The sequence below is a fragment of the Scyliorhinus canicula genome, chromosome 7 (assembly GCF_902713615.1).
Source record: "Scyliorhinus canicula chromosome 7, sScyCan1.1, whole genome shotgun sequence".
NCBI classification, from domain to species: Eukaryota; Metazoa; Chordata; class Chondrichthyes; order Carcharhiniformes; family Scyliorhinidae; genus Scyliorhinus; species Scyliorhinus canicula.
Genome location: NC_052152.1, coordinates 83,651,610 through 83,668,578, shown reverse-complemented (window position 1 = coordinate 83,668,578; position 16,969 = coordinate 83,651,610). Strand labels below are relative to the sequence as shown.

Sequence of the window (16,969 nt, the reverse complement as noted above, 5' to 3'; positions counted from 1 at the left end):
TGTACGAAGCTCTCGGTGCTCCCGGAGTCGAAGAGGCACGGTGTACTGTACCCGTTGATTTTAACGGTCATCATTGAGTTGCGGAGGTGTTTTGGATGCGACTGGTCCAATGTGACCGCGCTGAGTTGCGGGTAGTCGGCGGCTCGATCAGCTGTGCTGGAGTGGCCCCGTGATGACTGTCTGCTGAGGTCGTAGTCTTCGAGGTGAGTTTCAGAGGTTGAAGAGGATGGATCCCAAAATGGCCGCCCCCGTGGATCGCACGTGGCGGGCGGCGAGGAAGATGGCGTTCAAGATGGCGGCCCCCATGAGTCGCACGTGTCAGGTGGGGACGGAGTCGGCATACAGGCTGCAGCATTTTGGGGCATGCGGGCCTGCGAGTTTGGGAAGCGAGTGCTCTGGGCTGCGGGAGAGTTTGGAGTGGGGGTTTTCTTTGCCAGGCAGACCAGGGCATAGTGTCCTTTGCGACCGCATCTGCTGCAGGTCGCGTTGCGGGCCAGGCAGTGCTGCCGTGGGTGTTGGGGCTGCCCACAAAAATGGCACACTGGAGCTGCGTAGTGGGTGGGTGGCCGCGTGGCACATCCCTGGGGCAGTCGCTGGTCGGAGCCCCATGATGGGGTCGCTTGGTCCACGGGGAACGAGCTGAGGCTGCGGAACGAGACCTCCATAGTTGTAGCTAACTCTACAGTGTACTCCAAGTTCTGGGTCCCTTTTTCAAGCAACCGCTGGCGTACATAGTTGGACCTGAGCCCTGCCACGTATACATCTCGGACAGCGAGCTCCATATGTTGGGCGGCTGATACAGCTTGATAATTGCAGACCCGAGCTAAAGCTTTTAAATCGCACAAGAATTCGTCCAGTGACTCCGCGGGGCGCTGGCGGCGGGTTGTAAAAATGTGGCGCGCGTAGACCTCGTTGATGGGCCTCACGTACATTCGATCGAGCATGGAGTAGAGATACGGTGGCTCACCCTTGCGTGCAGTCGGCTGAGTTTCTGCTCCTCCGTAGTTTCTGAAGTGCTTGATTCAGCCAGGTAGGCCTTGAAACATCTGAGCCAGTGTAGAAAGATTTCTTTCGCCTCTGCAGCCTGCGGGTTGAGTTCTAGTCGGTCAGGTTTGAGGGCTGATTCCATAGTCGTTTTCTTCAAGTTTCCTAAGATTATTAAATTGATGTGACCATCAATTCACAAGACACGTGATTGGAAGTGAACAGTGGTTTTAATAATCTTACAAGAGAGCCTGCCTGCGACGAGATGAACTGGCAACAGGCTCACGACTGCAGAGATTTATACTTCCAGTTAGTGGGAGGAGCAATGCGTGGAGCCAAGGGTGGAGCCCAGTACAAACTCCTCATCTCCCCCTATGGGCAGAGCCGCGCAACGGCTCGTATACAGAGCCCACAAGTACACAATACATATAATAGAACACAGTGTGAATTACTAGGTTTATAATTCACCACACATGGGTGAGGGAATGCCCTGATATTTGGTTGGGGGGGAGGAGGAGTGCCCAGATATTTGCGTGGGGGGGGGGGGGAGGGAGAGGAAGAGGTGTGCCCAGATACCTGCGCGAGGTGGGAGAGCACCCCGATACTTGCTTGAGTGTGGGGTGTGCTCCCATACTTGAGTGGGGATGCTGGGGCCAGGTAGGGGGGGAAGGGAGTGTCCAGATATTTGCAAGGGGTGGGGGGTGGGGGTGGGGGGGGGGGCAATGCTGGGGTCCTCAGTGACATTGGGTGAAGTTTATTTTCAGCACAGATTGTGCGCTGTTTAAAGATGATGCCTTGATCTTTGTGGAGCTGGCCTGGCTGGCTCTTTCAGGCTCGCCCCATCAGAGTGAGGGCTCAAACCCTAGATTTTCTGTGCACTAAGAGCCAGAAGATCTGGTCTGAAAACTTGGCTGTTCATCTGGAAGGTTACATTCTGATTTTCAGTCTGATTTGATTTGATTTAATATTGTCACATGTATTAGTATACAGTGAAAAGTATTGTTTCTTGCATGCTGTACAAACGATGCATATCGTACATAAGGAAGGAAGGAGAGACTGCAGAATATAATGTTACAGTTATAGCAAGGTGTAGAGAAAAGATCATCTGAACCTGATACAGATTTTGGGGAATGTTCACCCAAAGGATTTATGTTGCATTGGGGGGGGGGGGGGGGGGGGGCGGGGGGTGCAGTTGATGGCAGGTTTGAAAGGAGGTGGAATAGTGGCTGAAGAGAGGGACTGTTTTTAAAATATCAGCTGGCATGAGCACCAGAAAAGAAAATCAGATCTTTCGTGGAAACAGGATTGAGACTGAGAAGGTGTGTTTCATGGATAAGATAAGCTCAGAGAAGACATGGGGAAGATACTAGTGAATGTGGAAGGAGATAAGAGTTTGGGTTGGTGCAATGGACCAAAATGGAAAGTTTGAACAATGAACAATACAGCACAGGAACAGGCACTTCGGCCCTCCAAACCTCCGCCGACCATGATACCTGCCTAAACTAAAACCGTCTGCACTTATGGAGTCCGTATCTTTCCATCCCACCCTATTCAAATATTTGACTAGATGTCCCTTAAATGCCACTATCGTACCTGCACCCAACACCTCCCCAGGCAGCACGTTCCATATACTTACCACCCACTGTGTAAAAGGACTTGCCTCACACGTCTGTTCTAAACTTTTCCCCACGCACTTTAAACCTATGTCCCCTAGTACTTGACTCTCCTACCCTAGGAAAGAGTATCTGACTTTACTTCATGGATATTGAAGAAGGAGGAATATGGCAGAAGAAGCTGAATGAATAGTCTCAATCTTGGTGGCAAAGAAATCCATGCGTTCTTTGACCTTGTTGCTGGAGGGAGCAGGGAAGAGGGGTTTGAAGAAATTGTTGGAACTGGAGAAGAAAGCCAAGGATTTTTTTTTTGCATTCCCGGAGTAGTGATCATTGAGTAGTGAGCAGGGCCGGGATTCTCCCCTACCACTCGGGCGTCAACCAGTCCGGCGTCGGGCCTCCCCAAAGGTGCGGAATTCTCTGAACCTTTAGGGGCCAAGCCCTCACATTGAGGGGCTAGGCCCGCGCCGCAGTAGTTGCCGCTCTGCCGACCGGCACGAACGGCCTTTGGCGCCCCGCTAGCTGGGGCCGAAAGGCCTTCGGCGGCCGGCGGAACTCCGCGCATGCGCCAGTGCATCAGTGGCTGCTGACGTCATACCGGCGCATGCACAGGAGAGGGGGTCTCTTCCGCCCCTGCCATAGTGAAGGCCATGGCGGGGCGGTAGAAAAAGAGTGCTCCCACGGCACAGGCCCGCCCGCCGATCGGTGGGTCCAGATCGCGGGCCAGGCCACTGTGGGGGCACCCCCCATGATCAGATCGCCCTGCATCCCCCCCAGGACCCCGGAACGCGCCCACGCCTCCAATCCCGCCGGCACCAGAGGTGTTTTGATTCTTGCCGGCCGGAGAATCGCCGCGGGGGCCCGCCGACCGGCGTGGCGCGATTCCCGCCCCCGCCGATTCCCGGGTGGCAGAGAATTCGGGCCACGGCGGGGGCGGGATTGACGGGGGGGTCGGAGAATTCCGCCACAGTTTTGGGGAAGATGACCCAATAGTGCTTGATATGGTGATGAATGACTGAACCAGCTTTATATCACAAATATTTGATATCTTTGACTTTTGATGGAGCAATGGTGAGGCCCAGACAAATTTCCAGTTGAATTTCTACTTTCTGGGGCTGCTTTATCAAAATAGATTTACCTTCGAAATACTAATAGCATAAATATTTAATGCACACATAGTTTCATTTTGTTCAGGAGTAAACATGTAAATATAATTCATGCAGAATTAAATATAACAAATGATTTATAGCGAACAATTTCATTTGAACAGAAAAAGATACTTCGCTCTGTGAGAACAGATTGCACGGTGCCAAAAAAAATGGACTACTCTGTAGAATTATCCATGCCAGGGAACTTTGAAAGTCCAGATGAAATATCAATTCCTGCAACCAAAATACACCGGGTGATGGCCAAGTTACAGCAGACGTGTGGAAGTCTGAACTTGAGGGAAAAGGGTAACGTATGAAATGTATTTTATCAATTAGGCTTATTTAGTTTGATCTATAATTGTTAGGATATTAATTCATATTTACCATTCATGACATGAAAAATAAATTTACCATGGACATTGATTGCTTTCGTTATATTTTCAGGCAGTAGTTTTGTGTCTAACCTCTTTTTTTGGATAACCTTTACAAGCTGCATATGTTAACTGTACAGTGGAAATTAGTTCCATCAAACTGGCATGGATTGAAAATGTTTCCTTTGTTTCAAATAATTTATCTTGCAATTGAGAGTGTGGTTTTCTTAATTTTCAGTGAACTGCCAGCAATGGTTTGTTTTTTAATTATGTAGTTTACATAAGAAATAGCAGCAGGGGGAGGCCATTCAGCCCTTCAAACCTGCTCTCCCATTCAATGAGATCATGGCTAATCTTTCACTTCAACACCATTTTTCTACAACGTCCCGATATCCCTTGATGTTTCTCACATTTTGAAATCTATCAATCTCCCTCTTGAACGTACACATTGACTGAGCCTCAGAGCCCTCTGGGGTAGAGAATTCCAAATATTTACCACCCTCTGAGTGAAGAAATTCCTCATCCCAGTCCTTAATGACTCATGCCTTCTTCTGAGACTTTGTCCCCTGATTCTACACCACCCCAGCCAAGGGAAATAACCTTCCTGTATTTATGCTGTCAAGCCCTGTAAGAATGCTATATGTTTGAATGAGATCACCTCTCACTCTTCTAAACTCCAAAGATCCAGGCCCAGTCTATTTAATCTTTCCTCCTAAAACAATCCCTCCATTCTCAGGAATTAATTTAATGAGCCTTTGTTGCAAAATAAGATCCACGATAATGTAAATGATACTATTTTTGTTTATTTAATTTACAATGTTCTCTGTTATTATAGTATTACAGTTTTATATAGATATCTTCACCTGTGTTGGTAATGAGCGATTTTCATTTCATTTTCATTTCATTGATTACCTAGATGCACAGAACATGAATTAGGAAATTATACACTACTTTTTATTATCTCAAAATACTTAAGTAATAAACGCAATAATAAGTTATGATCGCTGCATATCATGACTGCATTCAGTGGTTGGTAAACAAAAAACATAATTTTACTAATTTTCTGGCATCTCAGATGCCAACAGTTTTACAAAAGTCAAGGACTTTAAACTAGCGTCTTGCACTCAATTAGGTCTTGCTTCAGCTGTTTAATTAACTCAGTAAGGCTGTTTTAAATTGTTCAAATGTCATGTATAAAGATCATAGATCAATGTCTCAATTTCTCTTCAGTAAACTCTGTACTGATGAAAAAATATAATAAGTATGGTAATTTTTAATCATTCTGTTGTGAGTCAGAATCATGGATAATGCTACGTCCGAACATAATGGGAGTAAAGTTGTTGTAAAGGGAAGTTTTGGTGGTGTATTGCTTCCATCCACTGGTTAGGGGCTGGTTTAGCACACTGGGCTAAATCACTGGCTTTTAAAGCAGACCAAGTACAGGCCAGCAGCGTGGGTTCAATTCCCATACTAGCCTCCCCGAACAGGTGCCGGAATGTGGCCACTAGGGGCTTTTCACAATAACTTCATTTGAAGCCGACTTGTGACAATAAGCGATTTTCATTTCATTTTCATTTACTCTGGTCAAGCTCATTATAGCTGTAGGGCAGACTTCTGCCAGGATTGTGTCATCAAGAGTGAGCAAAGATCCAAATCCTGATGCTGCTGCAGCATCATTGGCACCACATCACTAAAATAAGCAGTGAGGAGCATTAATAGGGCAGAAGCACACTCCCAAATGAAAATAACATTTTTATTGAAGACCTTGACCAAAACAAAGTTATTCAGTAGGGAAACCTTTTCTACTAATCAATTGAAAACCTTCTCAAAGGTTCACTGAATCAAAGTGGAGGAGGAGTTAGAGCAGCTGCAAAGGGTAGGAATCATTGCGCCCATCCAGTTTTCGTGTTGGGTGGCTGCGATTGTACCGGTTCTTAAAAACGATGGTATTGTGTACACATGTGGGGTTTACATACTTATTATAAATCGGGTTTCCAAGCTGGATGCTTACCCATTGCCGAGGGTAGAAGATCTGTTTTCAACCCTTGCAGGAGGCAAGACATTTTCAAAACTTGACATGAATTAAGCCTCCCAGCAACTCTTCTTCAAGGAGGCTCAAAACAGTTTGTTACAATCAATACCCACAAGGTATTGGTTTTTGGGGTGTCTTCCAGTCTGTTGATTTTTCAGTCTGCTTCAGGGCATTCCCCATGTGACAGTTTATTTCGATGATCTCCTGATCACTGTGGCACAACGTTAGCACTGCTGCCTCACAGTGCCAGGGAAACAGGCTTAATTCCAGCCTTGGGTGACTGTGTGGAGTTTGCACTTTCTCCTCATGTCTGCGTGGGTTTTTGGTTTCCTCCAAGTCCTCCAGCTTCAACCCGGCCCAAAAATGTGCAGGTAGGTGGACTGGCCATGCTAAATTACTCCTTAGTGTCCAGGGATATGCAAGTTAGGTGGTGTTGCAGGGTTTTAGGAATAGGACGGGGAGAGTAGGCCTCGGTAGGATGCTTTTTCAGAGGGTGGGTGCAGACTCAATGGGCCAAATGGCCTCCTGCAATGTAGGAATTCTATAAATTCTATGGATTCTGTGGAAAACTGAGGAGGAACACCTCAACAACCTGGGTGAAGTATTACAGAGATTTTCAGACGCAGGGCTGTGTCTGAAGGGCTTCAAATACATCTTCGAGGCACGTTGTGTGGAATATCTGGGTGATAGAATGGTAGTGCGAAGTCTGACCCTATGGAGGAAAAGGTTTGATTTATCAAAGAAGCTGCAAATCCCAAGAATGTGTCCAAGCTCAGATGATTTTTGGGTTCAGTGAACTGTTCCAAAATGTTTCTCCCAGATCTTTCAACGATGTTGGTGCCACTGTATCTGTTGCACCACAAAGAGGCCAAATGGAGTGGAGGCCAGTACAAGAGAAAGCTTTCAAGGATATGAAAGCACTGTTACAATCAACTAATCTACTGGTTCACTTTGATCAGGACAGAGAGTTCATCTGTCATGTGACACCGCACGTTATGGCGTTGGACCAGTGCTCGCTCAGCTGATAAGAGGATGGGTCAGAAAAACCCATATGGGCTTATATCATGAACACTGACAACAGCTGAGAAGGGATATTCGTAGTCAAACAAAGAAGACCTAGCTATCATTTGTGTTGTGAAATGGTTCCATCAGTACTTTTATTCACCATATGTACAGACCACAAGCTATTGATGAGCCTTTTTAGCAAGTCCAGATGTAATCCTCCCATGGTCTCAACGAGATTACAGCGCTGGGCTGTCACATTGTCAGGCTACCAGTACAACATCATGTACAGGGCAGGAAAGGACAATGCAAACGTAGATGCGCTGAGTCATCTTCCTTTACCGGACATGCCAACCAAGACAGTACTTTCTCCGGAGACTATTTTCTTGATCGAATGACTTTCAAATTCTTCTGTGAATGCCAAACAGATTAAAAAGTGGATGGACAGGGATCCTCCTGTCTTGTCCCAGTTGAGAAGATTCCTTATGCAGGGTTGGCCTCCTATTATAGAGGATGAGGAACTGAGGTCATATGTGAAACTCAAAGATGAGCTGAGTGTGCAGGATGGTTGCATTCTTTGGGGGTATACAGTGTTTGTTCCAACCCCTGGTCTTTCGCAAGTCACAGATAAAGTTCATGAGGCTCATTTGGGTACCTCCCAAATGAAAAGTTTAACAAGGTCTTAACATAGATCGGGACTTGGAGAACAAGGTGAAACCCTGGTCTACGTGTCAGAAAAAACTAAAGATGCTGCCATAAACAACAACTGGACTTTCACTGGCTGACATCTTCATGGGTAGGAAGCCAAGTCCCACCTGAATCTGCTACATTCAGATGTCGAAGTGAGAGTGGGAAGGAGGCAGGAAAAACAGAAGGTGAGACGTGACTGCCACGCGAAGGAGAGGCATGTCAATCAGGATGACTGTGTCTATGCCAGGAATTTCGGCAGTAATCAGCAATGGCTGCCTGGAGTTCTTCTGTATCAGACCTGTTTGGTATCATTATTGGTGAAGTTGATGAATGTAAGGGTCATCCGCAGACACCAAGATCATACTCGCCTGCGTCACGACTCTGAGACAGCTAAGTTTCCAGATCACACAACAGGAAGTGGTTCCTGTTACTCAGGGGCATCCAGTGGACCCTACTCCGTGAGAGGTTGAGGGACTTTCTTTCACTAACACCTAACCTACTTTTTGTGCCCACAAGTCCAGCTCAACTGAATCAAGATTCACTAGTTTCTACTGAGTCACCAGTGGTTCTATGCAGGCCACAACAATGTTATAATGTTTCTTTCCATAAGAGAGATTGAAATTTAAAGGGGGAGTAGTGTTATAGTAAGCATCTTCCTATTTGATTATATTTATGGATGGCTTTAATAAGTATGAGCATGCGTGTGTGACGACATCAGAGTGCGGGCTTGCACGGGTTGAAAATGAAAATCGCTTGTTGTCACTTGCCGCAGGGAGTGTTTATATCATTGAGTATAACTGCTGCTGGTTCCTAAAGTTAAGCTCTCAATTATCTCGATATTTTCATAAGTAAAGAAGATTGAATTTTTACAATGCATTTGACTATCTTTTTGTGACCAAGTTACCACAGCCAATATGGAACATCTTGCCAGATGAAAGTATTTGCAGGTTTGAGAAAGCCAACAGGCACAAACCAAACTCCCAAACCAAACAAATCAAAAGACTTTTAGCACCTCATTCAGATCACCCCTCCATCATAGAACATAGAACATACAGTGCAGAAGGAGGCCATTCGGTCCATCGAGTCTGCAACGACCCACTTAAGCCCTCACTTCCACCTCATCCCCGTAACCCAATAACCCCATCTAACCTTTTTGGTCACTAAGGGCAATTTATCATGGCCAATCCACCTAACCTGCACATCTTTGGACTGTGGGAGGAAACCGGAGCACCGGAGGAAACCCACGCAGACACAGGGAGAACGTGCAGACTCTGCACAGACAGTGACCCAGTGGGAAGTCGAACCTGGGACCCTGGCTCTGTAAAACCACAGTGCTATCCACTTATGCTACCGTGCTGCCATTCTCCTGGTCTCAAAGGTTGCCCCATGACCTCATCTTTAATTCAAGGATGATTTTCTTCTTTTGGAAGGTCACAGATTCCTAAATCCATAGTTTTATTTGTAGAGACTGTGAGACTACAGTCTGTATTGGAAGTTGATCATTAATAATACATCATGTCCTCCCTGTGGTTACACCTAGCGCCACCTGGGAATATTTACAAAGCTGTGACATAACAAGTTCTTGAGTCAAAATGTTACATGTATATACATTCCCTGGCTAAAATCTCAATTCCCTCAGGCAGTTTTTGGCTGCCTGAATATGTTTAACAACATCCCTCCAACCCACCCCCTCAATCCATTCATCCATCTAACTGCCTCATTGTCCAATTTCATCTCTGAACCTGGCAATAACCATTTATTTCTAAATGCTACAATGATGAGTTGCAGTATATTCACCCACACCCCCCGCCCCAAAATGGGGAGGGCTGGGCGAATCACGCCACGCCGCCCTGGCACCCCCCGCGATTCTCCCCCCCCCCCCCCCCCCCCCCCACCCCCAAAATGGGGAGTCGCGTTTTGCGACAGGCCGCTCGGAGAATCGCCACTCGCCATTTCTCACGGCGACCGCCGATTCTCTGGCCCGGATGGGCCGAGCGGCCTGCCGAACCCGACCGGTTCACGCCTGCACCAACCACAACTGGTCGCTGCCGGCGTGAACAGCGCACTCTTTTCAACCTCACATATCCTTCCATTCTTTAGAGTAATGTCATTTTTGGGACATTTTTTCACTAATTAAATGCCTGGTCAGCAACTTTCTTCATACCCCATTATGGTGAATATTGCAGTGTTTTTTTTAAATACAACCACCTTCACTCAACCCTTTGAATATAATTAAATGGATTTCCAGTAACAAGACACCGCCTGGGTAGAACTTTGCCAGAACAGTGGCAGTTTTTCATATATTGTTTTGGTGTCCCAACAATTTCTGAAAGATTGCCAAATGCCCAGGTTTTTGCCTTTTCTCTTTTTGTCAGATATAAACTAGGCCTGGAGATGGAGACTGTGTGAAATGCTGTCCTTTCTGTAGACACTGTGGTGAATGTAAGTCTGTAATTCACACTGTGATATATATATATATGAGACCGTACGATTGTAAGTGCAGTTGTGTTGCCTGACCACTAGGGGGAGTAGCTGTGGGAATGCTTAGGAGTTTGTACAGGGCTCCACCCTTGGCTCCGCCCACGGCTCCTTCTCCTGGACTGCTGTATAAATATCGATGCCCAGAGCCAGCCGACCAGTTCATTGAGAGTTCAACGTGTAGCAGGCTGGCTCTGTAGTAAGTAGATTAAAACCACTGTTCATATCTCAAAGCACGTGTCTAGTGAATTGACGGTTTCATCAATTTAATCTACTTAAGAAACAGTCAGGATCAATCATGGAATCAGCCCTCAAGCCTGAGCGACTGGAACTCGACCCACAGGATGCAGAGGCAAAATAAATTTTTTCTCATTGACTCCGGTGTTTTATAGAATAGAACAGTACAGCACAGAACAGGCCCTCCGGCCCTCGATGTTGTGCCGAGCAATGATCACCCTACTCAAACCCACGTATCCACCCTATACCCGTAACCCAACAACCCCCCCCTTAACCTTACTTTTTAGGACACTACGGGCAATTTAGCATGGCCAATCCACCTAACCCGCACATCTTTGGGCTGTGGGAGGAAACCGGAGCACCCGGAAGAAACCCACGCACACACGGGGAGGATGTGCAGACTCCGCACAGACAGTGACCCAGCCGGGAATCGAACCTGGGACCCTGGAGCTGTGAAGCATTTATGCTAACCACCAGCCTATCTGGCGGAAGCAAGCACAACCGAAACAACGGAGGAGCAGAAACTGAGCCTACTGCACGCGAGGGTGAGCCACAGAACCTCTACTCAACTAAACTGTGCCGGTTCGTATACTGAAGCCCTGCGCTACTCGACAAAATGTATGTGAGGCCTGTTAATGAAGTCTATGCACGACACGTGTTCACTACTCGCCGCCTGCGGCCTATGGAATCGCTCACAGAATTCCTGAGAGAGCTTAAACTTTATCTAGTGACTGTAATTACCAGGCGGTTACCACTTCAGAACAGAGAGAACTTGCTGTACGCGATGCCTTTGTTGCGGGCCTTAGGTCAAATTATGTGCGCCAGCGACTGCTGGAAAAGGGGGCCCTAAATCTTGAAGCGACTGTTGAACTTGCTACCACTATGGAGGTCTCCTTCCGCAGCCTCACCTCGTTCCCCGCGGACCCCGTGACCCCGTCATGGGCCCCCGACCAGCGACTCCCCCAGGCCTGCGCGCGCGGCCGCCCAGCCACAATGCTGCCCCAGCCTGCCACTTTTGCGGCCAGAATCAGAACTCGCGGCAGCACCGCCCGGCCCGCAACGCGACCTGCAGCAGCTGCGGGCGAAAAGGACACTATGCCAGAGTGTGTCTGGCGAAGAAAGCCCCAGCCTCTAACCCTCCCACGGCTCAAAGCACTCGTTCCCTGAATTCACAGGCCTGCAGGCCCCGAAATGCTGCAGCCGGTATGCCAACACCGCCTCCACCCGACATGTGCGACTCATGGGGCGGCCATCTTGGCAATCCTCCCCCACGCAGCTGGCCATGTGCGACTCATGGGGGCGGCCATCTTGGGATCCATCCCCTTCAAACTCTGAAACTCACCTCGCCGACTACGGACTCAGAGGGCAGTCATCACGGGGCCACTCCAGCACAGCTGATTGAGCCGCCGACTACCCGCAACTCAGCGCAGTCACTCTGGACCAATCGCGCCCGAAGCATCTGCGGAACTCGATGGCGTCGGTCCAAATTATCGGGTACAGCACGCCATGCCTTTTTGACTCCGGGAGCACTGAGAGCTTCGTACACCCAGATCTGGTAAGACGCTGTTCGTTCCCCATTTTCCCTGCGTGGCAAACTATCTCCCTCGCTTTGGGCTCCCACTCTGTCCAGATCCAAGGGCGCACCGCCGCGACGCTCACAATCCAAGGCGCTAGCTATGCCAAATTCCAGCTCTATGTCCTGCCCGAACTCTGCACACCACTCTTATTGGGCCTAGATATTCAGTGTAACCTCAAGAGTCTCACCCTCAGTTTCGGCGGGCCCCTACCCGCACTCACTATCTGCAGCCTAGCCACACTGCGAATCTCCCCCCTCCTCTCTTTGCCTATCTCACCCAGGACTATAAACCCGTAGCCACTTGCAGCAGGCGGTACAGCCTGCAGGATAGGGTGTTCATCAGATCAGAGGTCCGAAGGCTTCTCAGTGAGGGGATCATAGAGGCCAGTAACAGCCCCTGGAGAGCTCAGATGGTGGTCGTCAAGTCCGGGGAAAAATTCTGCATGGTCGTAGACTATAGTCAGACCATTAATAGGTTTACGCTCCTCGACGCGTATCCCCGCCCCAGGATTGCAGACATGGTAAATCAGATCGCCCAGTATCGGCTCTTTTCCACGGTGGATCTGAAGTCTGCATACCACCAGCTCCCAATCCGCCCGGAGGACCGCCACTACATGGCATTCGAGGCCGATGGCCGCCTCTTCCATTTCCTCCGGGTTCCCTTCGGCGTCACTAATGGGGTTTCGGTGTTCCAACGAGCAATGGACCGAATGGTGGACCAGTACGGGCTGCGGGCCACGTTCCCGTACTTGGATAACGTTACTATCTGCGGTTATGACCAGCAGCACCACGACGCCAACCTCTACCGTTTTCTCCAGACGGCTAAGAAACTAACCCTCACCTATAACAAGGAGAAATGCGTTTTCCGCACGACCAGACTAGCCATCCTCGGCTATGTCATGGAAAATGGAGACCTGGGTCCCGACCAGGACTATATGTGCCCCCTCTTAGAACTCCCCCTCCCTCATTGTCCCAAGGCCCTCAAACGGTGCTTGGGATTCTTTTTGTATTACGCCCAATGGGTCCCTCAATATGCGGACAAAGCCCACCCACTCTTTAAGGCCACGCTATTTCCCCTGTCAGCTGAGGCGCGCCAGACCTTCAGCTGCATCAAGGAGGACATCGCCAAAGCAGCCATGCGGGCGGTGGATGAATCCACCCCGTTTCAGGTTGAGAGCGACGCCTCAGGGATAGCTCTTGCAGCCACTTTAAATCAGGCAGGGAGACCAGTCACATTCTTCTCCCGTACCCTCTCCGCTTCAGAACTCCGACACTCGGCAGTCGAAAAAGAAGCACAAGCCATTGTGGAGGCTATTCGTTACTGGAGGCACTACCTCGCAGGTAGGAGGTTCACCCTCATTACCGACCAAAGATCGGTTGCCTTCATGTTTGACAACTCGCAAAGGGGCAAAATTAAAAACGACAAAATTCAGTGGAGGATCGAACTCTCCATCGATAGCTACGATATTAAATATCGACCGGGGAAGCTTAACGAGCCCCCAGATGCCCTATCCCGCGGGACGTGCGCCAGCTCGCAGAACGACCGCCTGAAAGTCATCCACAATGACCTCTGTCACCCGGGGGTCACCCGGCTCACCCACTACATCAAAGCCCGAAATCTGCCGTTCTCCACTGAGGAGGTAAAAGCTGTCACCAGAGACTGCCCGATCTGCGCGGAGTGCAAACCGCACTTCTATAGACCAGACTGGTCCCACCTGGTCAAGGCTTCTAGGCCCTTTGAACGCCTCGCGATCGATTTCAAAGGGCCGCTCCCCTCAACTAACAGGAACGTTTACTTCCTAAACGTCATAGATGAGTTCTTCCGCTTCCCCTTTGCTATCCCGTGCCTCGATATGACCTCCCACACAGTCATTAGGGCCCTGCATAGTATCTTCACCCTGTTTGGTTGCCCCAGCTACGTACACAGCGACCGGGGTTCGTCCTTCATGAGCGACGAGCTGCGTCAGTACCTGCTCAACAAGGGCATCACCTTGAGCAGGACTACCAGCTACAACCCCAGGGGGAACGGACAGGTGGAGAGGGAGAATGCGATGGTCTGGAAGACCGTCCTACTGACCCTCCGGTCCAGGAATCTCCCAGTCTCCCATTGGCAGGATGTCCTCCCAGACACGCTCCACGCTATTAGGTCACTCTTATGCACCGCGACCAACCAGACCCCTCACGAGAGGCTCTTTGTCTTTTCCCGGGGCACTACCATGGGGGTCTCACTCCCGGCATGGCTGAAGACACTGGGCCCTGTACTCCTGAGGAAGCACGTCAGGACGCCCAAAACTGACCGCTTTGTAGAGAAGGTGCGCCTGCTTCACTCAAACCCCCAGTACGCCTTTGTAGAGTTCCCTAACGGCAGTCAGGACACCGTATCCCTCCGGGACCTAGCACCCGCTGGATCCAGCATCCCCACTATCACTGCAGAGGTACCCCTCACTCTACACCCCACCCAGCTGCCCCCTCGCGCTCCTGAGCCCACTAGCTTGCTACATTTGTTTTGCGCCCCCTCACCGGCTAACCCCCAGCGCCCCCAGTCCCCAGTCGAACCAGATGGGTATGGAGCTCAGACGGAATCACCCCCGGAGTCCGCCATTGTACCCCAACCCACAACACCCATCCAGCCACCACAAGAGGCTGCAACACCGGTGCTCCGCAGATCGCAGCGGACGACACGACCACCGGACAGACTCAATTTATGAAGCACCACCCCCGCCGGACTTGATTTTTTTTGTAGGGGGTGAATGTAACTCTGTAATTCACACTGTGATATATATATGAGACTGTACGATTGTAAGCGCAGTTGCGTTGCCTGACCACTAGGGGGAGTAGCTGTGGGAATGCTTGGGTGTTTGTACATGGCTCCACCCTTGGCTCCGCCCACGGCTCCTCCTCCTGGACTGCTTTATAAATATCGATGCCCAGAGCCAGCCGACCAGTTCATCGAGAGTTCAGTGTGTAACAGGCTGGCTCTGTAGTAATTAGATTAAAACCACTGTTCATATCTCAAAACACGTGTCTAGTGAATTGATGGTCTCATCAGACACCCAGCGCTTTGCATGCATTGGACCTGTATCAGTCCCCCACTGCTCCTTGATGTCTCCAGGCAAATTATCACTATCTTTTTGGTACCAACGGCCTCTGTTACTAATGGCATACTTTAAATGATCTACGGAATAGTGTTGCCAACTCTGGCTGGAACATATTCTGGGGGATTTTGTCACCTGGCGTCGCACCATAAATTGCCTCATTCTTTGACTGTTAACTCTTCACAGTCTTGTTTCTTCAAAGCAGGGATCTTTCCTGAACAACACTCTGTCACTCTGTTTGATGGTCAATGCAAAATCAGTCCTTTTTTTCCTGTCCGGAAGAGCAGTACCTTCTCTGGGTCTTCCCCCCTATTTCTTTTGTTCTGACTGACTCTGACACTGAGACTCTAGGCAGCAGCACAATCAGCTGCTGCCTCCTTTCTGTCAGGGTGTCTCAACTGGCACCTTACTTTGAAGGAGTTTCTTACTCATTCACTGTGGATCAGCGTTATCGCCTCTGGGTCAGAATATTTGAGTTTCTCACTCAATAGCAACAGCTCACATAGTTTGTCTTTGGGTAGATTTAATGTGAAGTCACATCCCAGTTTCCAAACTGCTCCATTTTACCTTGAATTAAAGGAGACAGCTTAAAACATAAAAATAGTATTTTAATGTCCAGTACTTATGATAATGTCTCTGGCATGAACCCCACCATGGAAGAAGTACAGCCCATATAATCTAAAATATAACTTTGTCAATTATAATTTTACTAAAGTAGCCAGAGAATAAGCTCTTTCAGTGAACAAAAATGTATTTTGTCAGAAGAAGGCAAAAAATCCAGAACTTATTAAACTTGATAACCAAGAGAGGAAGCCTACTAATGTAGCTGAAAACAGATCAACTATGATTATGCAGAAATCAAAATTTTGAAGTTGCTGTCAACAAAATACATTGAGGTTGATTGGATCAAAAGACACTTTAATCTGCACTTACTTGGCTGTGCATTGTTCATCCTGTAGTTATGAATTTTAGGGTGACAGAATCCATCAATCTGATCTGCCCTTTTTTGCAAGCTGTATGTAAATTGACAAATATGCTGCATGGTATTTAGTGATTTAATGCAGCAAGTGCTTGGACCGCTGCTGTGAAATTTCCTAAAACTACTTCACAGCAATAAAATGGGTTGTTTTTTAATATGAATTACTGGGCAAAATTGTTGTGCATATTTCTCACTGAGTTCAGTATACCTGTACAATTTGTGATTGGGGTTGGGAGGGGACCTAAGAACGTTATATCCCTGTCCATTCCACTCACTTTCTCATTCCTCCCCGTTCCCTCTAATCCTCACTCACCTCTTGCTTAAACCTTTACCTCTCTTTTCTTTTCTCCTTTAGCCCACTGCCTTCTTTCCAGGTTTTTTTGAAATCTCTCTTCTCCTACACTTCTCAGCTCCCTTTCCTTTAGTCTTTCCTTTGCACATTCCAACCATTTCCCATCTCTTTCCCGCTTTCAACCTGGTCAGAATATATAGTCTTATAAGCAATGTCTGTGTATATTCAAAGTGCCCATTTAATTGAATACTGTATGTGCTTACATCATTGTTATCTTCTTTCTCTCCCCAACCCCTCTCATGTTCAGCCTCTAACCCTGCTTTGCCTTTTCCTACCAAAGTCTCGAGTCCTCCTCTATTTCTACCTCAGGCTCTAATACCTTTATCTTCACCCAATTTTAATTCCCCCCTCTGGCACCAGGCTCCACTTTTACTTGACTCCCCATGTGCACTGCCAAGGGAGACTGACTACT

At 48.4% G+C, this 16,969-nt stretch overlaps 1 protein-coding gene across 4 annotated transcripts in view; it reads left to right on the top strand.

The window, feature by feature from the left end:
* Window positions 1-16,969, top strand: part of LOC119969087 (cilia- and flagella-associated protein 47-like) — an 868,530-nt gene that overhangs the window by 494,641 nt on the left and 356,920 nt on the right. For all 4 annotated transcript variants that reach the window (XM_038802287.1, XM_038802288.1, XM_038802285.1 and 1 more), the window contains exon 46: window positions 3,868-4,051. In XM_038802287.1, the coding sequence (XP_038658215.1) occupies window positions 3,868-4,051 (184 nt within the window). The remainder of the gene's footprint in view (window positions 1-3,867; window positions 4,052-16,969) is intronic.